Raw genomic sequence first — 25,934 nt, forward strand, 5'->3', positions numbered from 1 at the left:
CAAACTCAGGAAGAATATTTTTTTACGAATGCCATTGTATGAGAGGATGAATAGAGAAAATTAGAAGATCGACTACATCGAAGTTACTATAACTTTTTATACTTCCTTGCAGACTGCAATTTGAACAATTACAGAACTTAGAAACGTGTTGGAAATGAAAGTAGAATTTTTGAATGGCAATTTTCTCATAAAGAAAATTTACGTAAAGAACATAATAGTGAACATGAATATACATCAATTTTAAATAATACTGTATGTATAGTTAAATAATTAACCTCTGCCTATGATTGTATTGTAGAAATATTTAATGGAGAAACCATTGTTTTTTGCGGCTATTGAAATAAATTAGAAGATCCTCGTTGTCGAACACATGTAGTTATTAAAAGATCAATTTTCAAGCAACTTTCAATTTCTGTAAATGTTATTGTATAACATGCTTGGTTGATTAACAAATAATTGATTTTATTCATCTTTAATTGTTTTAGAATAAGGGCCTGTTCATATGAGACGGTTTAGCCCGCTTAAGCAGGACTAGATGGTTTGCCAGGCCAATTTGTAATCGCATTCATATGCCGTTTCCTTCAAGCGGGATCTCGCCAAGCCGGGCTGGCCCGCTCTTGATATGAACGCAATTTCAAAAACATTGTAAAATAATATATGAGGCGATGTTGTATGAATAAAAAATAATTTCTTTCTTTGCTTTAAGTTTCCCACCATTGATGAGTTGACGGAGGGTGAAAAAAGTTTCGCTTTGAAGGTGGAGGAATTCTTGAGCAACGTTTCAAAGCCTGAATTTAGACAATTGCTCGTTGAGGTATGGTTTCTTGATTTTAAACATTTACTTCCGTCATCACGACGTTTTAAGAACTGTGAAGCAATCAACGGTTTTTTAAATAGGAAATTCAGTATTGTGATTGGCGGTAAAGGCTAACTTTAGCAACTTTATTGTCACTGAATTTTTTTTTCATAACTGCTTTATTATACGTATAATGTATATTTAAGAAAATGTCTTGTCCAGAGCAGGTCCTATTTCTATATAGCCCTTTAGAGTAACTCTGCTACTGCTTACAATAACTCTTCTAGACAGCATTTTCTGCATCAACTGCAAGTGCATTCAAAAAAACGAACTCTTGGTGTATTAAGTGCAGGGAATAGTAACAGTAATAGTAATAGAAGAAATAAGACTAAAACTTAAATGATGCCAAACTATATATCAACCAAGGTTTATATTATTTTCAGATATTAGCAAAATCAATATTTGGATTTGTATGAACTGCAAAGAAAATTTAAGTTTTTATATAAATGACGGAGATTCTTTCCTATTTGTGTAATCATTTCTGCGCCTTTACAAATATCCGGTTACGTATGAATGGGCGTACTTATTTATTAATGTAAAGGAGCATAGAATTGCTATATCGAAGCTTCTGTATTTCAAATATATTTGATGCACGTTCCTCTTCTGAAACTTTACACTACCCATGATATCCATAAATCTCTAGCTGGAAAAAAGGACATTGTTCTTCAAACTATTCTTACTTGTAGCGTGTTTTACTGTAAAGTAATCATTCAGACGACGTACTTGTAAATATAAAAACTGATCTAAGTGTTTAAACGATATTAATATATTTTAGCTTTTAATGGTGATGGCGACAATACTCAAACGAAATAAAGAACTGAGGTTTCATGTTACTATAAAACTTGACGACGTAAGTCATCCTTATTATTAATACATTCATTGTGTGTTATTGTAGTTGACTATCTTGACTCAAGGACTGTCTGTTGTATTATTTTACGACTTATAACTTACCAAAATATTTTGTTGTCTCGTTCGACCTCTTTTGCTACTCGTCTGCAAATAAATTCAAGTTTTTTATGCTTTTTTTGCAGCGTTGTCTAAAAGTGAAATTATAGGCTTCACTTAATGACCTAAAGCCCAGTCTGCTAAATTTTCTGACTTCACCGAAATTTTACAGTTACTACTGAGGCAGGACCATAGGGATTGGAAATAAGACGATAGTAGGCATCATAATATAATCTATAGTTAAAAATATGGTACGCGTTTTTTGGGGAGGCAAAATCGATTCCCTAAGCTACAGTGGAAAACTATGATTTTTTCTCTTTTTTGCACATATTATGCGTAAATACTATAGTAAATACTATCACAATCTAATTGTTGAACAGTGCTTTCCTTTTTATCGTAATTTTAGATGGCTTAAGAAATTCATATTTTGCAAAACATGTTGTGCTGATTTTATACTTATTCAGCAAATTATATAAGTCCGTGAATCATTGCTTGATAAGAAGCCCTTTTTCGTCTTTAATTTAATCACTAACAGATTTCAAAAAACATATATTTATCATCCATACCGGAAATATATTAAAAATTGTCAAACTATATGAATATGTAGGTTGTAAAAAAGAAAAACTACAAAAAACACTATAAGTTTTCATTGCGTACAGTTTAATTAAAAATACAAAGCATATGAAGATTATAGACAACATACAATGATAATATCAGCTCGCTAAAAACAATTACTAACGCTTTAAAATGACAAATTCTCTTTATGCTCGTACAAAAGAGTAACAAAACCTACTACAGTATATTAAAAAGAATCCAAAACTCGAAGCAGACGGCAAAAACGGGATTTTTTTATTTCATGTTTTAATCTGGGACCTAATTTCCTCCCCATTTCACGTGTCGCCTAAAAACGTCATCAATGCCACCTCCAATCTTATTTATAATCTCTATGGGCAGAACTGACGATATCAAGGACTGAGATCTGCTTTTTGTGCGTTGATAAACAGTTGCAGAGTTGATAGTCCAGGTTTTATTTTAAAAATGTTTGGTAAGATTGTTTTTTTTAATATTCTTCTAACTTATTTTTGATTTTGAGTTTTGCTTTTTGTCACCATTCAACTAGCGTCCTTTCCTCACCTTCACAAGGTAGTTATACATCTAGGAGATAAAAAACGTTTGCTCCGGCACAGTATAGATTTTATACAGTATGCTTACTCTCATCGGAACCTTTGAACTTTTGTCCTCGCGCATTTTACCCATTGTTTTTATTAAACTAACTGGATATACAAAGTGGCCTGGGAACTGTTGTCAAAAGCATGGATGCCAAAAGGAAATTTGGGGTGGAAAACTTCCACTTGAAAAATTATTGTTTATCATTCACTCCCTCCTGGTTTCTGGTTCAATACAAAATACAACCAGTAAAAAACAATACCGATAATGGAATAAATCCATAACGTTTACGATTGAAATGTATGCTTAACCGTTTTACATAATGTATATACATTAATAAGTACAAATTTCACATTGGAGAAACTTTTGCTTTTCTTACACGACAATTTTAATCAAAAATAAACGATGCATGATGGCATTCGTCAGTTGGAGTTTGGATCGTGAATGTATTGTGATCAAGCTTATTACAACTATCTTTATCGATTAAATCGACGTTAAGGCATGAGAAAGTGTCCTAGGGCAAGTCAACTGCTAATTGAATCTTGTCTAAATTTGCTGTCATTTAATTTTGAGTAAACATTGCTTGGATACTGGCAGTGGCAGATGTCATAAATTAACTCTGGCAGTTAGGGTATTAACTTGATATATTATAGCAAAACTCAAAATATTATATAATGCAATTGCTCGTTAGAAATCTCTAAATAATTTTAGCCAACATTTTTGTCATGTGCTAAAGGATTGGATCTTGGATCAACTGCTGAATAGCAGAGCAGAACTAAATTATTATATTTGGAAACGTCGACTTTTGTAATTGAAGTGTATTGTTTGTCTAACATGTATCATTGGTTCTTGCTGCATGAAAGCAAATTTATGTAAAAAATAGTGTTTTGAGCCATTACAAGTTTCATAAACACCGAGTTTGCCTCTAAAATTGTTTTATTATTCTGAAAACTTGAAAAGTTGAAACAATATTATTTGTGGGAGGTTAAGGGTGTATATTTTTGATTCACAACAAAGAATTTATACTATTCTTGCAATTAGAGGAGCATTAGAAGTTTAAAGAGAAATTGGGAGGCTGGTGAGATAGAGGGAGAGGCAATTGCTGTTCAACAAGGAAATACTTTTCAAACTCAAATAAAATATCAATTCTTGAACAAGAATGGAAAATATTTATCCCCAACCTTTACCATAGTAATTTTTTTCCCATTCTTCAACAAAATAAAGAAAATAAATTAAACAAATCAATAGTAACTTATTTTAAAATAATTCTAGACTCAATGCAAGATCAAGGAACTCTGCAATTTATGATCTCAAATTTATTTCAGTCAATTAGTTTATTTATTTCTACATCATCTTCATCAGACAAACAGATTTTTGCTTCTTCTGCAGTCAACTTCATTGCCACCTATTCATCCCAAGATAATCCTGATTAACCTGGAAGTATACAAAAGTGTGTTGACTGTTGTAAGATAAGGCAATGCAAAACTCAACTAGTCATACACACAGTCATGAGCAAATCTTTGCATCATATGGTGAAAGCAACTCTGTTTAGTTGGTTGATTTTTGATGTTTATCCAATTATCCTAATTACTATTACCATGCATAGTGCATCAAATGTCATAGATAAAACTAGTAGCATCAAGCATAACTTTAACACCATTATCTTTGTTGCTTAAGTTCAGACTGTTTTACAAATATTGCAGTGTAGTAGTATAATGCTTGAAATGCTCAAATGCATTCCATTTCGACACAACTCTAATGTGTAAACCTCACTTTTCCCTCATGTTTTCAGAAAAATATTTGGACTAAATCCTATTCCATTTCTTGAGTTAGGAGTGCGGAAATTCAATTCATATGTAATGGGCGAGTTTCGTTTAGCCTTATTACGGAAAGAATTGGCTGTTAAAAATTACTGAATATTTTGAAAGAGAAACAAGATTATCTGGCTTACCGGTGTCATGAAATGTTTTCTTTTCTTGCACTATTTCCCCATTTCGTTTACCACAAGTTTTCAGCATGTTTTGTTGATGAAATTTGAAAAACGGTTGTGATTGAAAGCATAGTTTCAATATTTTACTTCTTTTATTATCTCGTCTATTGAAGTTTTGGGTGAAATCATGATGGAAGAAAAAGTTTTTTAAACATGAGCCTGTGCAACTCCGCTGACATTTTCACCCTAAATTTGCCATATAAGGTATGGCGGCATCCATGTTTTGACAACATGTTGCGCCCGTGAACTCCATATATATATATATATATATATATATATATATATATATATATATATATATATGATAATGATAAGGATTCTCTGGATTTGTTTTAAATTTTTATTAAGCTTTCAACTCGGTGCTTCGAGCCTTCGTCAGAATGTGACAATATATTATTTACAAAGATTTTGTAGGCGTTTGGAGCGTCTGATTGGTTGGTTAGTAGTTGAGTTGATATTATCGGATGGTATAAGATGCGTTGTCATGGTTTCGGGTGTATCGATTACGTTAATGAAATTCGAGTGTTTTATTTTAGTCGTTGTGTTATTAGTTTGTTGTTTTGGTTTTATCTTTAGTTGTGAATAGATGATGGGGATGTCAATATGTCTGTTAATTGTGTTGTTGTCTTTGCTGTACCATGCCTCTTTGAATTCTCGTGCGTGTTTTGTCTGTGCGCGTCCAAGAAGTTGTGTTTTTGTCCAGTCAAATGTGTGGTTGGTATCGTAGGTATTTTCTGCTGGTAGTGATTTTGGGTCGCGTCGTTTGATGGCATTCTTGTGTTCAGTGAGTCTTGTTTCAATTTTCTTGGATGTTTGTCCTATGTACTGTTTGGGGCAATCTTTACATGGTATCATGTAGACCGCGTTGGTTGTGTCGAATGTCGTTGTTCGGTCTTTATGTTTAGTGAAGTATGATTTGAGTTTGTGTGTTGGTTTATATGCGATGTTTATTTTGAATGGTCGGAGTAGTCTTGATGTCATTTCTGATGTGCCGTTTATATATGGTAATGTCACTATTTTTACTGGTTCGTCTGTATCTTCGTTAGGTTTTTCAGTTTGTGGTTTGTTGTGTATTTTGTTTAATACTTTGTTGATAAAGTTTCGTGGGTAATTGTTGTTTATGAATGTAGAGTATAAGTAGTTGCGTTCATTCTTCTTGGCTTCTTCTGTATTGCAGTGTGTTTTAATCCTGTTAAAGAGAGTTCGTATGCAACTAATTTTGTGTTGTGTTGGGTGATTGCTATTAAAGTTGAGTATTTGGTCTGTGTGTGTATTTTTGCGGAATACTTGCGTGTTTAATGTGCCGTCATGTGATCTGGTAAGTAGAATATCTAGGAAGGTAAGTTGTTTGTTCTGTTCTTTGTCCATGGTGAAGGTTATGTTCTGTGTGGTGTTGTTTATTGTGTGTAGAATGTTTTCTGTTTTGTCTTTTCGACGATAGCAAAGATGTCGTCAACAAATCTTCTCCATAGTCTGATGTGTGTGTTGTTGGTGACTGAATGCTTTTCAAGGTGTTGCATAACAGCTTCTGCAAGAAAGGTGGATAAAGGAGAACCCATTGGCGTTCCTGAGATTTGTCGGTAGTATGAATTTTGGAAGGTGAATTCAGTGGAGAGGCAGAGCTCGAGCAGGTCGATGATGTCGTCTTGGTCTAGTTCGGTTGTGATTTTCCATGAGTTGTTGTTAGTAAGTAGTTCGTTTGTGACTTGTTTGGCTACGTTTAGGGGTATGGATGTGAAAAGTGACACTACATCGTAAGATATCATGATTTCGTCTGGTTTTAGTTTTACATTTTTAATATTGGTGAGGAAAGTTGTGGCATTTTTGATAGTATGATGTGATGATTTGACTAGTGGGTGCAGAATATTAGAAAGATAGTTAGATAGTTCATACGTGGGAGATCCAGGAAGAGATACAATTGGTCGTAGTGGGTTGTTTTCCTTGTGAATCTTTGGTAGTCCATAGAATTTGGCGGTGGAGGAGTCGTTGGGTCGGATTCTTTTGTAGACGGTTTCGTTAAGTTTCTTTTTGTCTTTTAGTTGTTTCAATTTCTTGTTGATGCGGTTGGTAGTGGTTTTGTTGGGGTCTGTTTGTAGAGGTTCATACGTGTTGGTGTCTTGTAAGAGGGTCTTCGCTTTGTTGATGTAGTCTGATTTGTCCATGATTACAGTTTTGCGTCCTTTGTCGGCTGGTAGTATGACTATGTCTTCGTCGTTTCGTAAGTTTCTGATAGCTTTTTGTTCTTCGTTGTTGAGTGTGACTGGTCTTTTGAGGCAGAGGTTTGTCGTTACTTTGTGGCGAATGTCTTCTTTGGTTTCATCACTTAAGTTGGTGAATTTCAGTGTGGATTCTAGATCGGCAACGAAGTCGAGTTTGTCGGCGTCTTTGATGTTGTTATTGAAGCCTTTGCTTAAAATTTTAGTCTGTGGTATGGTGAGTGGCTTGCTTGATATGTTCTTTACCCATGAATGCGTGTCGGTGTTATTTTCCTTAAATGATCTCGATTTTTGTAGTTTTCGTTGGAGTTCGTTGTGTCGTTTTGTTCGATACGCGTTTGTTGTTTCTTTGATGGTTTCGTCAATGGATTTGGCATCGGTTTGTGTGATGTAATTCGTAACAGTTTCTCGATGTTGGTTTAATTTTCGTCTGTAGATTCGTAAGCGGTTGTGAGCGTCAGATATGAGGATGTTCAGCATACGTCGGCCGTTTGATTGTGCTATTTGTTGGGCATAATTCGTTTTTATTGGTGGTTGGTAGTTGATACTGTTCGGTAGGATTCGCTGTTGTTTGCAGTTGTGTAAGAAGTGTAGTTGCTCCAACGTCGATATTTCTTTGCGTGCGAATAATTCCCACTTTCTCGTTATTCTGAGAGTAACGATCACAACCGAACTAGACCAAGACGACATCATCGACCTGCTCGAGCTCTGCCTCTCCACTGAATTCACCTTCCAAAATTCATACTACCGACAAATCTCAGGAACGCCAATGGGTTCTCCTTTATCCACCTTTCTTGCAGAAGCTGTTATGCAACACCTTGAAAAGCATTCAGTCACCAACAACACACACATCAGACTATGGAGAAGATTTGTTGACGACATCTTTGCTATCGTCGAAAAAGACAAAACAGAAAACATTCTACACACAATAAACAACACCACACAGAACATAACCTTCACCATGGACAAAGAACAGAACAAACAACTTACCTTCCTAGATATTCTACTTACCAGATCACATGACGGCACATTAAACACGCAAGTATTCCGCAAAAATACACACACAGACCAAATACTCAACTTTAATAGCAATCACCCAACACAACACAAAATTAGTTGCATACGAACTCTCTTTAACAGGATTAAAACACACTGCAATACAGAAGAAGCCAAGAAGAATGAACGCAACTACTTATACTCTACATTCATAAACAACAATTACCCACGAAACTTTATCAACAAAGTATTAAACAAAATACACAACAAACCACAAACTGAAAAACCTAACGAAGATACAGACGAACCAGTAAAAATAGTGACATTACCATATATAAACGGCACATCAGAAATGACATCAAGACTACTCCGACCATTCAAAATAAACATCGCACATAAACCAACACACAAACTCAAATCATACTTCACTAAACATAAAGACCGAACAATGACATTTGACACAACCAACGCGGTCTACATGATACCATGTAAAGATTGCCCCAAACAGTACATAGGACAAACATCCAAGAAAATTGAAACAAGACTCACTGAACACAAGAATGCCATCAAACGACGCGACCCAAAATGGTACCAGCAGAACATACCTACGATACCAACCACACATTTGACTGGACAAAAACACAACTTCTTGGACGCGCACAGACAAAACACGCACGAGAATTCAAAGAGGCATGGTACAGCAAAGACAACAACACAATAAACAGGCATATTGACATCCCCATCATCTATTCACAACTAAAGACAAAACCAAAACAACAAACTAATAACACAACGACTAAAGTAAAACACTCAAATTTCATTAACGCAATCCATACACCCGAAACCATGACAACGCATCTTATACCATCCGATAATATCAACTCAACTACTAACCAACCAATCAGACGCTCCAAACGCCTACAAAATCTTTGTAAATAATATATTCTTACATTCTGACGAAGGTTCGAAGCACCGAGTTGAAAGCTTAATAAAAATTTCAAAATAAAAATCCAGAGAATCCTTATCATTATCATATATATATATATATATAAGTTTGAAAATTTGTAACACCAAAACCCATGGCAACGCATTTCACCCCATCCAATCACATTAATCCACCCACTCATCCAATTAGACGCTCTAAACGTCTCCAAGCTAAAAGCACGTGTAAATAAATATTTTTCATTCTGATGAAGGCTCGAAGCAACGAGTCGAAAGCTCAATAAAAAATCAATTAAAATCCGGAGAAACTGTTATCTTTTATGTATATATATATATATATATATATATATATATGGATAATATTCCTGGATAAAAGAGCGCTCAATATTCTATATATTAGAAGAGCGTAAGATAAAATGAACTAAAATAAAATAAAATGGACAATTGTTTGCTGTCGCTACTCAGAGTTTCACGCCGTAGGGCGATCTTCAGGCAACTGACAGATAATATTATATTTGCTGACTATATACATCGACTAAAAGGTGTTAAGTTAAATACCGCAACGAGACAGAACTTTCTACATACACGTGGACACTGAAAGAAAACAAACGTAACTACAACATTAAATGCGACTTCATCAAACAACTTCCAGGTGGAACAAATAACAAAGAAGTGCCCTTTGCCTTGAAGAAAGGCTACTTATCCTGAAAGGACGTAAAAGAACATTTTAAATAAACGTTCCGATATGTTTAGTGCATGCCGTCATGTAACTTAACACCTTTTAGTCGATGTATAGTCAGCAAATATAATATTATCTGTCAGTTGCCTGAAGATCGCCCTATGAAACTCTAGTAGCGACAGCAAACAATTGTCCATTTTATTTTATTTTATTCATTTTATATATATATATATATATATATATATATATATATATATATATATAGGAAGTTTATTTGAATCTCCATAATACAGTGCTCGATGCTTAAGCTATTAGAGCGTAAATAGATAAAATAAATAATATTGCTCACTCTTAAGCTCTGAAGAAGCAATCACGAAAATCTTTATCGGATGAAATTGTAGTTTTATTTTCTCCTTATATATATATATATATATATATATATATATAAGAATCCAGAGATTCCTTATCATTATCATAATATGCCTGGGTTACCAATTTTCAAATATATATATATATATATATATATATATATATATATATATATATCTGGAATGATAACGACAATACATTTTATACATATAAAATTGAAGCCAAAGTCCTAGTCTCTTGCGCGGTTTGTACGTCAGTTTCAATCCCCCAACTTCAAAACCCTACACGGCCACTATAAGTTTGAATTTTTTCACACTAGTGCTATCGCGAAAGGCAACGCCACGCTAACGGACAACTCACTGCGAAAATATTTTTTTATTGAGTTTGTTGAGAGAAAGGATATGTTTTAATAAAACTTGCTGAAAAGACAGTGATAAGTTTTTTCACTTATGCCAATTTATTGCGTTGTGCCTGGGTGCACAAGAAAGCAAAATGGCAAGAAAATACTTGGTGAGAAAATTTCTTTTCATCGGTAGGTAAATTTCGTCATTACGTCAATACTTATGAATTTTAAGTAGATGCATTTTTCAAACTCGCGCTCTTAAACCAATTTTTCAAAATAAACAAAGATGGGGAGTATATGAAAGCGCAATCAAAGTGTTAGTGGAATGAAAAACAACGTTTGTGGAAAAGCTACTAGATGATTTGTGTCATTACCTTTATATATGTTCTATGAGAACTGTATTTCAAGCGAGATACAAAATAACTGTAAAACATGGTTTGTCAAAAATTAAAGGAAAACAACTGTTTTTCACTTTGTAAACATTTGTATGTACAGTAGAAAGTATATTGTATCCTGAAAATTTTGTCGAATACTCACGTTATTCCTAAAATTTTGAATTGTTTATTCGCTGATGATGTTTTGTCAGTATAAACGTAATGAAACTTGACTACCAGTAAACTTGACTAATTTTTCCTAACGAAAATACAGCTTTGTTGACTTTTGATATTAAGAAAGTGGACGCTAGTAGTGACTACATGTTTAGACCAGCCAAGTTAGCTAAATCTTTGAAGGAAACTTTTTCATTGTTAACGTAAGACAGTACTTACACAGTCTGGTTACTCAAAATGTGTATGAAGCATCAAGACTTTACAATAATTCTGATATTCTTTTGTCACTAAACTATAATACAACAATCATTTGCATCAAAGATTACAACAAAATGATATAACAAAAGGAGAATATAAAATAACAACAAACTGCAATTGTTTTCAGTTTGGTCATGTCAAAACTACCTTGATTTATATTGATATATTTTTGATAACAGTGTCCATGTATACATTCACTTTAGGTTTCCTTAAAAGAATACTCGATTGCTTACTAAATGGGAGAATTCTTTTATAAAATATGATAAACACAGAAACAAATGGAAAGCAAGCCAGTCCAGCTTCATTTGCAGCAAACATTTTTTAAAACATGATTTTAGTCATCCAACAAGCTCAGATATAGGTTTAATGCCATTCCTTCTGTTTTCCGAAAATTCCAAACTGGTACAAATAATTTCCTATGTTCTCAAGACACAATATCAGATATACATGCAAAACCATCTTTAGCAAATTCATTTCATGTCAACCACGAATTCTTACCACAGTCTATTGAAGTGACTTCCACTACAAAAGTGACCACAAAACATGGGGTAGATCTAACTAAGCTCGCTAGTACTCAATGATTCAATGGACCTTCAGCAGTTGCAAAGTTTTCATTCAGTACAAAATAACATTGAGGAGTATTTACCACAATCTATTGCAGTGCCTTTCATTGCAAGCACAACCACATTACATGAGCTAAGTCTACCAGCACAAGTAAATATTCTTCACAAATCCATGGAGTTGCAGCATTCCCAAAATGAAACATTAGCTGTTGCCACAACTTCAAATGCAATTCAAAAAATGTATAAAAAAATAAAATTGTTGCAACAAAAATTACGAAGAAAAGAATCTGTCATGAAGAACACAAAAGAAATAGCTTGCACCTCAAAAAAAATCACCAATAATTCCATCTGAAATGTCTCAATTACAAAAAAAATGTGTTTTAAAAGATCATTATTCAGGTACATGGTCCAAAATTCAAAACTGAAACCAACCAACAGACGATATAACAATGCAACAAAGGAATTTGCATTAACATTAAGCTATTGTTCTCCGAAAGCATACACATATGTCCGATCAATTATGCCCCTGCGAGCTTGCGAGTCTGTTCGCGCAATCAAAAAATTTTGTTCAATTAATTTAACTATGCTTCAAGTCATGGTAAGCTCGCTGCGAGTAACTCGCAGGCACTCGCAGCGAACTTGCGAGTGCGTTTTGCGATGTGTGGAAAAGAGCCATTACTCGCAGCGAGCATACCATGACTTGCAGCATAGTTAAATTAATTGAACAAAATTTTTTGATGGCGCGAAAATACTCGCAAGCTTGCAGCGAGGGCATTTTGCGATGAGTGGAAAAGAGCCTTGGGCTGTTAAACAAATATCCCGTTTGAAGATGGATATAAGTATTGCTATGAAATGATAAGTTTTTTTTCAAAATGATAAGTTTTTTCTCTGGTAATGTACTTTGAAAATAACATATTTGGTTTGCTGCAATAAATTTTTAAAGCAAAACTAGAAAATGGACGTCCTGCTGCAAATTTATTGATAGTTTTGTTAAATTTTCGTAGTTGGTCACAGGAGCTATGCAATTATACAATGACGAAACAGGAAAGGTAAGAATCTTGCAATGAACTATATAGATATCAATCAACAATATCTGCCGATATAGCAGGAGTCTAATTAACCGGTTGATTCTAACGTTTGCAATTGATTTTATTGTTTTGCTATCTGCAAGCATCCCAAAGTAGTGAATTCTGTGTTGTTTCTATGTTTTTTCCGCAAGTCACTTCGTATAATTTTTTTTTAATCTTTCGTTTGTTTTCTTTTCCAAAAAACAGGACATGTCGACATTTTACAGTGCACCTACTTCAGGAAAGTATGGTACAACAATATTTTTTGCACAGGCTATTGTGAGTCAACTTCTTAAAGAATCCGTAGATGTTGACTTGGATTCGGAATGCGTGATCTCATAGAAATGTATATTATGCTAGTTGGCAATTATTGATGATAACACGAGATTTTATTTTGCATTAAGATTATTAGACAATTTTATGCTAATTTTGAATGCGTGAAATAGTTTTCACTACAGTCTGAGCCCTGTTTCAAACGTCGAACTTTACAGAAGCCGAATGCATTAAAGGAAAAGCAAATTGAGATGAAATCCTGACTATCTTTGGTTTTAAATGTGTTTGGTTCACGTAATGTTCGACGTTTAAAACGGGCCTGAGTTACTCGTGACTTGTAGATGTCTTGTTGTTATCGTGCAAGGAATCAATAAAAAAATTTTTTGCCATGTTGGTCGAAATTTGAATTGTGAACGAGAGAAATTCTTTGTAAAATTCAACCAAGACGGAAGTAGTGACTTAGAAGATTCAATTCCAGATGATGATAGTTTTGCTGATATCTCATTTCATAAAGAGCCACTCAATATTACCAACATTTAGAGACTAATTCTAAAGATTCTATGAATAGTTCAGAGAAAGAGGGGCAAAAGGTGCAAAATCTTATCAACCAAGCATATAAAAATTCTGCTAAATTTGATCAAGGTAAAGCAAATGTCGAAGTGAAAGATGATGATTTACTTGTGAAAGAAGTTGACAAAGATTTTCAAGTAATTTGAAGCCGACGATTGCCAAAAGAACCATGTGCAAGTGAACCACACTATATTGTGTCTCTCAGGCATTTGTCTCTTGAAATTTTTACAAGAATATTTGCCCTGAATGATTTCCTTTACTCAGTTTATTACTGGATAGACTCGTTCCCTGAATCACCAGTACATTTTCAACTTTGTACATATTTAGGAGAATATCTGTCACCCATTAAAGCGTGGAATCTTCTGACAAGTTTATGTTGTGTATGGTCACAGAATAGATAACTTAACAGAAGGGCCACTCTCGTCGTAGCATTTGAAGTTTTGTTGCCAACTTTTAGCCTGCAAGCAGGCATCGCCGCCATGTTGGCTGCAAGATAACTCCAGCAATAACCATTGAATTACAAGTATACTAGAATAATAACTCGGGGTGAAGCCAGTCCTTTGTAACTTTAGTTTTTTAAAAAATACACTTTTTATATTCGCTTTTTCTGAGTTAAAAGAAGTTCTAGATATACCTCCCTATTTCTACTGCCAAAATATTGTAGTTCTCGGTTGAATACACAAACTATCAAAGTTTTCAAAAATTTGAATCGTCAAATAAAGAGAAAAATGTGTTATTTAAGAAGCATTTTTCATGTCACGAAAACACTAATATTGCAAGTACATATATAGCTCAGGGTCTTAATGAAACGTAGAGATTCTCGCAAAAAACTATTTAAAAAACTTTTTTCATGTCATGTATAAATAGAAATAACATATTTCATGCATACAATGTCCCCTTTTTTGTATGTTGCATGTAGAAAATGCAATAAAAAGGAAAAGAAAATAAACATCGCATATCACGAATAAGCTTCATGCATATAGGCCGTATTCTGTATCAAGAAAATGTGCTAAAAAATGATTTCTAAATGCCGAAATTCATGGCTACATAAAAATCACAGAAAACTACTTATTTTTACTGACTGAATATGATTTAAGTTGTTTGCATCTCTTGAAATTGCAATCTTTGGTGTTTCAGTACTCCAAAGTTTCATAATATTCGTTTAAAGTTTTACCTGTCGCCATCTTGTTTTATTTGTGAGCTCTGGTAGGAACAAAGAGTCTCTTATGGCATTTGCGTCTGATTATTGGAGTACTTATTTATCACCACAGCTCTCTGGTTTGTCCTTCTTGTATGTAACCAGCAATACTAAGTGCATTCGGCTGACTCCAGTAAATCAGCAAGTGATCCAGTTATTCCAGAAAATATTCCTGAGCTTGAAAGTAACCATAAAGAAGTAGATACTCACCTGCTACTTCATGCAAAGCATGCAGCGCAAACCTATCATCATCTTATCGTCAAAACCCCCTATAGGGTTGTTTTTTTTTAATTTGTACTGCCACGCAGAAGAAAGTTGGTAATCTTTATTTATTGACGGGAACTGGTAAAAAATTTCGAGCCATAAATATCACATCATTGTCAGATAGACTCGGAGAGGATTTGTGGCAATGCTTACCGTCATTTCATGCATTTACAGGTGAGTACATTTTATATGTCCAGCAAACATCCATAAAACCTTGTAATTTTTTCTTTGCATAGTTGAAAAAAAAACAAGTCTTCACCATAAAATAAAAAGTAAAAAGCCTCATGCGCTACAAATGATCTACAATTGGTATAATTTCTTTTTTCGGCATAGGCTGCGGTTCTACGAGTGCCTTAACGGGAAAGGGAAGCCTTGGAAGGTACTTCATGATAACCCTGAGCTTATCGAAACATCTGGCAAGTGTTCTGACGAATGCCTTCCCCCAAAGGCAGATAGCCTGCTTCGCACATTAAGAGAGCCAACTACCAAGCAGCCATCTGGAGGAATTGTGTTACTATCAAGTCGTCATACAACTTAAGAATAAACCAAATTACAAATTTATTATTTTCAAATTATTATCTTTGTTTTCAATTTACTGTCTTCGAATTACTGTTCTCAAATTACGTTAAGGACCGTTTGGTCCCACGTACAAGATTCATTAACAACAATTTGTCTTTTACTCTTATTAAATAACAACACCCTTTCAAACGTCACTTCCTGCTCCCCATTCCGTCCAAAGCGGCAATTCATACGGTAGCCACACCGGCCCCTAAATGGAAATTGCAACGTAACAATCCATTTACAACCATATTAAGCTACCGTTAATTCTGGATAACACAACAAGAACATAACTCTCAAATTCTAAATTATTTAGATATATAAACTTTAATTGTCCACCTCAAGTAGACATAGTTTAGTCACGGGACGGATCAAGGTTACTGTGTTCATCTTGTAATCTCCCTTTCGTTGATGTTTGGCTCTGGTCGATACTGTTGAACTAGTTTTTACCTTCACTGTCCGCACATAACCGTCATTACTTGCTATTGCTTCTACAACGACACCTAACGGCCATTGTCCCCGTGGGTAGTTTTCGTCAGCTACAAGTACTAGATCTCCTTTTTTAAGACTCCGTCTCGGTGTGTACCATTTCTTTCTCTCCATTAATGTTGGTAAGTATTCTTTGAGCCATCTACGCCAAAAAACATTTGCTAAGTATTGAGCCTGCTTCCAATTCTTCTTACAGCACAAATCATTTTTGTCAAATAATCCCGGGGGTAAACTAGTACTTGCTCGTAAATGCAATAAGTGGTTTGGAGTTAGAGGATCGTCATCTTCAGGACTATCACTGTTGCGCGTGAGAGGTCTTGCATTCAGGATTAGAACCACCTCTACAATCACGGTTTGCAGGACTTCGTCTGAAACTACTTGTTCCTTGAGAATTGCTTTGAGGATTTGTCTAACAGATTGTATCATTCTCTCCCATATGCCTCCCATATGGCTCGCTGAAGGCGGGTTAAAGTGCCACTTAATTCTTCTTTGCGTACAAAATTTGTCCACTTTACTTTGATCCCATTCTTCAATTCCTTTGTTCAATTCCTTGTTAGCACTAACAAAATTCGCATGCTAATAAATCTCCTGAGAGCGTTGATCATCGAGTCTGTATCCAAGGAATGAGCTATTTCTATATGGATTGCTCGGGTCGTGAAACATGTGAAAAGGCAACCATATCCTTTCACCAACGATCTACCTCTTTTCACCAGCATGGGTCCAAAATAATCGATTCCTACTATAGTAAAAGGAGGTTTTTGAGGTGTCACTCGGCTTTTTGGTAGATCTGACATTAGCTGCTCACCCAAACGAGCCTTTCTTCTTTGACAAGCTAGGCAACTTCGTACTACGCGTCGAACTGCTGTTCTTCCTTTAATTATCCAGAATTCCTTTCTTAGTGACGATAAGACGGATTCTTGACCCATATGACCTACTTCAGCATGATGTTGACGAATTATCATATCTGTGACGGGATGCTTGAAGGGTAGAATAATAGGATGTTTTGATTTCCCATTGATTGGCGCATTACCAAGCCTGCCTCCAACTTTTAGTAAGCCGTTCACCATCATTGGATTTAATTGTCGGATGGAGATTCCTGATTTTCTGAGTAGTGCCTTGTCAAACTCCTTTCCATTTCCTGGAACTGCAAACAGTTTTAGTTCTTGAGAAAATGTGGTGTTCTGTACATGTGCGAAGATCTCCCTATCGGCGGCATCCAATTCTTCCATTGTTAGTCGTCCAACTTTAAATTCCGATTCCAAATGAGGACCAGAAATAACTTTCCTTTGTCTCGCCTTGCTAAGAAGATAATCCTTATAACGTAACAACCAAGCAACAGAACACCTCAACTTCCACCAAACGGAGTGGCGTGAAATCAACATATCCAACAAATGAGGCTGTTCTGCAGTCACGTAGATTTGGGCTTCCTTCCTTACCTCTCGGTCTTCATCCATTAATTCAGGAATTGTTATTCCCTTCGGCCAATGGCTTTCATCCTCCCAAAGGAATGCAGGACCTTTTAACCATTGGCCTTTATTTCTCAACACGTCCAATCTAACGCCCTTGGAACCTTCATCGGCGGGATTGTCGTCTCGGTTCACGTAATTCCACTCGGATGGGTGCGATCCACTACGAATCACTGACAAACGGTTGGACTCGAATGTGTGAAATCTTTTGCTTTCGTTGTTAATACATTTGAGGACTGACATTGAATCTGTCCAGTAACAAACTCTTTGCACTACCATATCTAATTCTTCTCGAATAATCTTCGAAAGTCTTACGGAAATGACGGCAGCCGTTAATTCCAGTCTTGGAATAGAAATCTCCCTTAATGGAGCGAGTCTAGCCTTCCCAATTACAAATGAGCAGTGTATTTCGTTGTTTCCATTCTTTAGACGCAAATATGCCACCGCCGAATAGCCAAGTCGAGAGGCGTCGGAGAAAATATGTAGACTCACATCTTTAACTTCTATGAATCCTGCAGGTTTAAAACAGCGGCGAACCCGAATTTCTTGTAGCTTTGGGAGATCAACTACCCAACGTTTCCATTGCGAAAGTTCGTTCGCCTGAATGTGATCATCCCATCCAAGTCCTTTTCTACAAAGCATTTGCAGTATTAACTTCGCCTTCATAACAAACGGAGCAATAAAGCCTAAGGGATTGAAAAGCGAATATACTGCTGACACTATCTTCCGTCGAGTGACAGGACCTTCGTTTTCTAACTGCAACATTCTTTCCGCTACAACCCACACAAACATATCCTCTTCTGTGTCCCACTTTATTCCAAGAGTACTTTCTGTGGGAAGCTTATCCAATTTAAATTCTTTACGGATTTTGCTCTCTCAGTTTCGGGAATTGTTGCCATCAAGCTCCTGCTGTTGCTGTACCATTTTGTAAGGCGGAATCCTCCTCTTTTCAATAGTTGACGCAATTGACTCGCTAAACTTATTGCTTTCTCTGGTTCGCTTATTGATTTCATCAAGTCATCGACATACATGTTACGTTTCACCGTCTCTACTGCTAGTGAGTCGTATTCTTTTTGATACAACTCGGCTGTCTTCCGCAAACAGAAATTGGCGATACTTGGAGAAGACGTTGCTCCGAACAAATGTCTCGTCATTCGGTATTCTTCCATGTCTCCGGAAAGGTCTTTATTTGGCCACCATAAGAATCGCAATGCGTCCCGATCCTTTGGTTCCACTAGAACGTGATGGAACATTGCTTCTAAATCAGCAACTACTGCAACCAATTCCTCTCTGAAGCGAATTAACACGCCTGTTAACAGATTTGTCTGATCCGTACCCTGTAGAAGTTGTTGATTCAACGACGTTTGCTCATATCTGGCTGCACAATCATAGACGACTCTTATCTTTTCGGGCTTTAGAGGATGAGTAACCGGGTGATGTGGTAGGTACCACGTTGGTCTGTCGTTTACCTCTAGTTGATCCTGAGGAATTCTTTCTGCGTAGCCTTTGTCAATGTAATCGTTTATTGTGGCTTGATACTTTTCCAACAGGTTTTCATCCTTGAGAACAGTAACAGATTTTTTCAAAAGCAAGCCTCTGCGTTCTGCGATTATTCTATTATTGGGTAAGGAGGGCGATTTCTTTCGCCATTGCAGGGCAACTTGAAAATGACTATCCACTACTGTCAGCGTCTCTTCCATTATTTGAAGCGCTCTCTTGTCTTCAAGCGACGGACACACTTTAGTTTCAACTAGGGAGCCCTCAAAGTCGGTCTTCCTCAGTCTTTCCAATTGATACTTGAGGCATTCATTTTCCGCTTCATCAACTTCATTATTAGTGGCAGAGTCAGGGGCATCGAATTCCAATCGTGCAAGATTAGCCGATGCACACCGTTCATTTCGGTAGGCGACAGGACCAATCACTGTCCATCCTAAACTGTATTTAATTGCCACTGGATCCTTCTCCTCTCCCAATTTATATTCTAAAGGTAGAAACAACTTAGGATTTTCGCGCAGTCCGATAACCAGCATAACTTCACAAGTCTCTAACTCTTGCAACGGAAGATTGCGTAAGTGCGGCCATTTTCTTATATCACCTCTTTTTGCTACACAAGACTCTGAAATTGGTATTTGGTTCACCGTTCTGACATTTGGTAATTCAACCACTGTGCTGTCGTCCATAGAACTTACTACGATATCCACTAATTCACTCTTTAATTCAGTCGATCCAGTCATCCCTGTCAATGTGAAGTCAAGCTTACGCCCAGTTATTCCAAGTTGATTTTGCAAACGTTTATGACAAAGTGTTACTTCTGAACCGCTGTCCATTATTGCGTAAGTTCTGACTGCCGGTCGATTATTCCCCTTTGCTTTTACTTTCAGTGGGACAACGCTAAGGCACACGCGGTCTCCGGCCCCAGTTGCAACTGCTACCTTTACTTCATCTATACTTCCCTCTTTGTTCGGATCCCTCCTTTTGTTTGTGTTATTTCCTTCATACAGTTCGTCTTTTGAATTCTCCTTACTGGACGTATTCGTTTGTGGTGGATGTAACAACGTATTGTGGCCGTTTCCGCATCCTTCTACTCGACATTTAATATCAGTCTTGGGACAAGATCTGGCATAATGCCCTTTAATAAGACACCTGAAACAAAGTTCGTGTTCTTGAACAAACTTCTTCTTTTCGTGATAAGGAAGTTTCTTAAACTTATCGCATTTCCATATCCTACGGCCTTCTTGACAAATGAGGCATTCATGTTTGATGTTCTCCTTTCTTTAAAGTTTCCATCTCTACCGTTCTCTCGTTTGTACGCTCCAGCTGCAAACGAACTAGTTCTCGCAGAGGGACCCTTTTTCCCTTCTAATCTCTTGCCTCCATTGTTCCTTACCACGCCGGAATAGAGATCTCCGAATTCATTGTTCACGAGTTTGGCTCTTTTCTTCACAAACAAAAGGAAATCTTTAAATTTAGGTCTAGAACCAGATTCGATAATAGAGCCCGCACATTCTGTCCACCTAACTCTCATAAATAGTGGTAGCTTACGATTTAATTCGCGTAGGGTGTTCATATGGTCCAGCTCGCTTTCATATTCTGGCCCCATACTAGTAAGGGTTCTGTTTGCCACTTCCAGATGTCGAGTTAACTCCAACAAACTTGGTCCATCTGCTTGCTTCAATAGCGGCAAATTCATCAATTTTAGAACGTGAGCCTTTGCAATTATGTGCGGTTTGCCAAAATTTTCATACAGTGTGTTCTTCGCGATATTATAACCTTCCTGGGCAGGTAAGTTAACACAACTCTCAATAGCATCACGTGCTTTACCAGTGCAATGTTGTATTAGGAGTTGAAGTCTAGTAGAATTATCTGGATTGTCCTTTTCTAAGCAAGTCTCAAAATTATGCATGAAGGAGGCATAATTTATTGCATCACCCTCAAAGTGCATATATTTGATTTTTGGCATGGAAACTACTTGTCTCAAGGCTTTTACTATCTCGTCTCCTCCTCCTCCTTCCTTTAATTGGATCTGTTCGGCTTTTTGTTTAATTAAGTTCGTCATAGGAGCTGATTGTGATTCGTCTTCCGACGATCTTACAGTCTGATCTGGATTAGTTTGAGTTTTCTGCGTTGGTACCTCCGACTGTTTTATTTGTGGTTCGGATTGATCTACAAGTCCCCCACATTCCTTGGCTGGGAGGGCATGCCTTTTGTTTGTACTAGCGAACTTTGCGGAACATACGCCTTTGCAAACGGTGACAGGTTTTTTGTTAGTTTTGATACCGTTACCGCTGTGGTCTTACCGTGGTCTTCTTCGAGTTCGATCTCTGCTTTTTCGCGGCAAGCGTTAAGGCTCACCAACGCTCGCTCTTCTTCCATTTTGGCTTCCATAGCCTCCTTTTCAAATCTTAATTCTGCCATTTTCCTTTCAAGTTCATGTTGTTTCGCTAATTGATCTCTCTTCAGCTGTGCAAGGGCTAACTTTTTTTTCCTTCTGGACACTGTTGAAGACTTGGAACTATTGCTCCTTGACTTACTTGCTGAGCTTCTACTTGTTAGTAATGAAGGCGAGCTAACCTCTTCTCGTTGTTTTGCTTCTAATTTGGCATTCCTTTGCCAAGATCTGACCATTTCGTCCACATGCACCTTTTCTGCCATCTGCTCTTTGTAGCTACGATTTGCTATTTCTCTTTCTTCATCCTGGACGACTAATTCAAGGTATTGTTCGTGAATGTCAACGAACGCCTTCCAATTATCATCATATTGTTTTCTCTTGATTTCGTCCAATGTTGCACCAGCGTGAATGCCTTCTTGTAACCATCCCTGATTGGTTATTAAATAGTTTATTAACCCGATACGAGTCTTAAACAAAACGTTGATTGTTTCGTTTCCGGTCTTTCCTATATTTGATTCCGATATTGGAGTATTTAGTTCATTGTCGAACACTGTGAAACCTACGTGTCTGAAGCCACTCTCAGATCTTGTTTTCTGTTCGACAATCCGCTCATCTTGCAACACTATCGGCCAAGATTTTACTGACATAATCGAACTCCCAAAATAGAAATGACTTCGCAAGCTGCCCTAGCAACTGTCAATCATTCCATGTAATAATCCCAAAGGTTTTGTTGCGATATCCCGTCCCGAATAAGCAAGTATATTCAGATAGCCGTTTCCTTCGAGCAATTAAATACGTCGTCTGTAACGAGCGAACATAAATGAAAAACACCGTCCCTGACGCGAGAATATAGTTGAGATACACGAATATAGATGAGATTCACCGTCCCTGACGCGAGAATATAGTTGAGATACACGAATATAAATGAGATTCACCGTCCCTGAAAAGCGAATATAGATGAAATACACGAATATAGATGAGATTCACCGTCCCTGACAAGCGAATATAGATGAAATACACGAATATAGATGAGATTCACTGTCCCTGACAAGCGAATATAGATGAAATACACCGTCCCTGACGCGCGAATATATTGTTTACCAATTAACAATCGTGGTGTTTAGGTCCTTAACTGTTACTATCAAGTCGTCATACAACTTAAGAATAAACCAAATTACAAATTTATTATTTTCAAATTATTATCTTTGTTTTCAATTTACTGTTTTCGAATTACTGTTCTCAAATTACGTTAAGGACCGTTTGGTCCCACGTACAAGATTCAACAACAACAATTTGTCTTTCACTCTTATTAAATAACAACACCCTTTCAAACGTCACTTCCTGCTCCCCATTCCGTCCAAAGCGGCAATTCATACGGTAGCCACAAATTGTTTGCAATCGCACATTAATATTCAACCTCCTGTGAGGCGTGAATGGCACATGAAAAATGGTCAGTTAGAGATTCTTTGGATGACTGGACCTTCTGCTCCAGATACACTTATTAAGTGCGTAACATGCAAGTGTAAGGCTGGGTGCAAGAATCTTTGATGCTCTTGCGTGAAGTCATATTTACGATCGTGACTAAAACACCACACGAGTACATACGAGTACATACGAGTAACATACGAGTACATACGAGTATATACGAGTAACATACGAGTACATACGAGTAACATACAAGTACATACGAGTAACATACGAGTACATACGAGTGACATACGACTATTTTCTGGTCAACAAATGATAAACAACACAATTTCTTCAATACATTGATATTTGCGTTTATTTTTCCTTGTATTTGTGTGGACTTTGGGGCAACCATTCGATGGATTTAAATACTGAAAAGGTATTTTACTTTCATACTACATTCATTTGTATGTTTTAGTTGAATTTGTTATAGATATTTTGTCGATGCAATTTGCCAGTATTTGAGCGCTTTTTGACACACTTTCACCTAGGAAATACATATTTTTGAAAGCGATTAAATAAACAACGTATAAATAATGCTTTCAAAACGTGCTATATGAAATAAATGTACATTATATATATTTGAATCAAAGAGAGAGTTGCACTGTGTTACGTATCATATTATGCGTACAATTTCAGCTTACTTTTAATGTTTTTAAAGTTCTAGCTGATATAATTCAGTCTTTTAACTGAAAAATCAGTATCTTAAAGACCAAAATGAATGTATAATCGCTTTCATAAATATGTATTTCCTAGGTGAAAGTGTGTCAAAAAGCGCTCAAACACTGGCAAATTGCATCGACAAAATATCTATAACAAATTCAACTAAAACATACAAATGAATGTAGTATGAAAGTAAAATACCTTTTCAGTACTTAAATCCATCGAATGGTTGCCCCAAAGTCCACACAAATACAAGGAAAAATAAACGCAAATATCAATGTATTGAAGAAATTGTGTCGTTTATCATTTGTTGACCAGAAAATAGTCGTATGTCACTCGTATGTACTGGTATGTTACTCGTATGTACTCGTATGTTACTCGTATGTACTCGTATGTACTCGTATGTTACTCGTATGTACTCGTATGTACTCGTGTGGTGTTTTAGTCACGATCCATATTTACAACGTACTGACATTTACGGTTGTTCTGACTGCAGTAACTACGCCTCTGAAGATGACGGCTCAATAAAAGAGCCGGATGAGTGTGATGATAGCGATTACGATGATACCGACAATACACACGAAAACTTCATAAACGATTTCAATGAAATGCTCTATTAAGAATGCACTGCTCAGCAGTGTGTACAGCAGGAGGTAGAAGGCGACCAAGAGTTTCTGAGTACGCAATCTCATGTACCAATTTATTATCGTTATATTATATACACCAAAGATGAAGGACTCCTTCGCAATTCAATTTCAAGAATTGTTTTTCCATTTTTTAGTCTTTTTGTTCATCAAGCAGCTATGGAAGATAAATATCTAAACGTATCATTTCAAATGAACTTGATCTTTAATCATTATGTAGCACCGATGATATCTCGCTTAGTATAAGCTAAGCATGGTACAATGCAGATTGTCGAAAAAACGACAATAAATAAAACTTTTTGACGGAGTCTCCGTTGCAAAAAGTAAAAACAAACATCGATCGCCAAGAAAATATACATTATTTCAGGCGGGAGTGGACAAATTTTTGGCGTATGTTGCCTTCATCTCATAACAGGACATTCTTAATGGAGTTATCATTCCAGTATAGGGTGTTTGCATCGGTTGCCATTTTGGAGGAGAATCCCATATGGTGAAAGGAATTTATGTTTAGATGTAGATCGTCCAGGTTAGTATAGTCCTGAGAAGGATTGTTTTTGTTGTTGTTGACTGACGTTTCGACAAACTTAGCGATAGTCATCTTCAGAGTCAAATGAGGAGTAAACGTCAGGTTAGCCGTATTTGTTATATGGTTCTTACGTCACTGTATTGTGTGTACAGGAAATGTGTGGGTGTCAATTGTGTATTGTCATTGTGGATTAGTGTGAAGTGTAATGTTTTTAGTAGATCGTTTGTATTGTGAATTAGTCGTTTGTTAGGTGCCGGTAATTGCTGTGATCTGTTCAGGGGGGTTTGTTCCAAGTTGGTATACCAACTTTCTAATGTGATAGTCAGTGCTGTAAGTAATGCATTTTGCCGAGTCCCAGTTAATGTTGTGCTTTGTGAGTCGGTGATGTTCGGCAATGTGATTAGTTTTGTCTTGTTTCCTTGTACCTCGTTTGTGTTCAGTAAGTCTTATGTTTAAGTTCCTGCCAGTTTCCCCGATAAAGAAGGCGTGGCAGTCGGAGCAGTTTATTTTGTAAACTGCACCTTGTCGTTCGTTGGGTTGTTCTTTGTCCTTTATGTTCGTTAGTACTTGTCGTAGCGTTGTGATTGGTTTATGTGCGACACGTATGTTGTATGGTCGTAAGATACGTGAGATAGTCTCAGACGTACTTTTGATGTATGGTATCGTTGCGGTTGTCGCTGAGTTGTTCGTTTTGTTGTGTTCGTTGGGTTTGTAAGTGTTGCGTTTGATGTAGTCAAAGTTATAGTTGTTTTTGTCAAAAACACGTGTTTTCGTTGTGTAGAGCGTCCGGTGAATCACATATGATTTGTGCACGTCTTGTTAATGTTCTGATTGTTGTAGCTTTGTGTGATGTAGGGTTGTAAGATGATTGGTTTAGTAGTCGGTCAGTGTGTGTTGGTTTGCGATAATCTGCTGTTCGTAGTTTTTGACTATCCTGTTTTACCAAACAGTCGAGAAAAGGAAGAGTTCCGTTTTCCTCGACATCTTT

The 25,934-nt window shown here is 36.5% G+C and overlaps 2 protein-coding genes and 2 long non-coding RNA genes across 5 annotated transcripts in view; 2 read left to right on the forward strand and 2 right to left on the reverse strand.

The window, feature by feature from the left end:
- The window catches only part of LOC124437638 (phosphorylase b kinase regulatory subunit beta-like), a 47,915-nt gene extending 33,764 nt beyond the window's left edge, over window positions 1-14,151 (forward strand). The window contains exons 32-36 of one of the 2 annotated variants that reach the window (XM_046987610.1): window positions 707-814; window positions 1,632-1,706; window positions 12,877-12,921; window positions 13,147-13,184; window positions 13,855-14,151. In XM_046987610.1, coding sequence (XP_046843566.1) covers window positions 707-814; window positions 1,632-1,706; window positions 12,877-12,921; window positions 13,147-13,184; window positions 13,855-13,858 — 270 coding nt within the window. In that variant the 3' untranslated portion in view covers window positions 13,859-14,151. Of the gene's footprint in view, window positions 1-706; window positions 815-1,631; window positions 1,707-12,876; window positions 12,922-13,146; window positions 13,620-13,854 lie in introns of those variants that run through there. The other variant, XM_046987609.1, reaches the window with a different exon arrangement.
- On the reverse strand, window positions 11,310-11,865 carry LOC124437641. Its single transcript, XR_006945790.1, has 2 exons — window positions 11,808-11,865; window positions 11,310-11,541 (listed from the first exon to the last, which is right to left on the reverse strand). It is a non-coding gene; the product is annotated as an uncharacterized LOC124437641 (long non-coding RNA).
- A 710-nt stretch (window positions 14,152-14,861) lies between the features above and the next one.
- Window positions 14,862-15,835, forward strand: LOC124437640. The gene is made up of 2 exons (XR_006945789.1): window positions 14,862-15,418; window positions 15,578-15,835. It is a non-coding gene; the product is annotated as an uncharacterized LOC124437640 (long non-coding RNA).
- Window positions 15,836-16,833: 998 nt separating this feature from the next.
- LOC124435902 lies at window positions 16,834-18,549 on the reverse strand. The gene has a single exon (XM_046985834.1). The coding sequence runs from the start codon at window positions 18,547-18,549 to the stop codon at window positions 16,834-16,836; it is 1,716 nt and encodes a 571-aa protein (XP_046841790.1).
- Window positions 18,550-25,934: the final 7,385 nt, after the last annotated feature.

Source organism: Xenia sp. Carnegie-2017, unplaced genomic scaffold (genome assembly GCF_021976095.1).
Source record: "Xenia sp. Carnegie-2017 unplaced genomic scaffold, XeniaSp_v1 HiC_scaffold_16, whole genome shotgun sequence".
NCBI lineage: Eukaryota > Metazoa > Cnidaria > Anthozoa > Malacalcyonacea > Xeniidae > Xenia > Xenia sp. Carnegie-2017.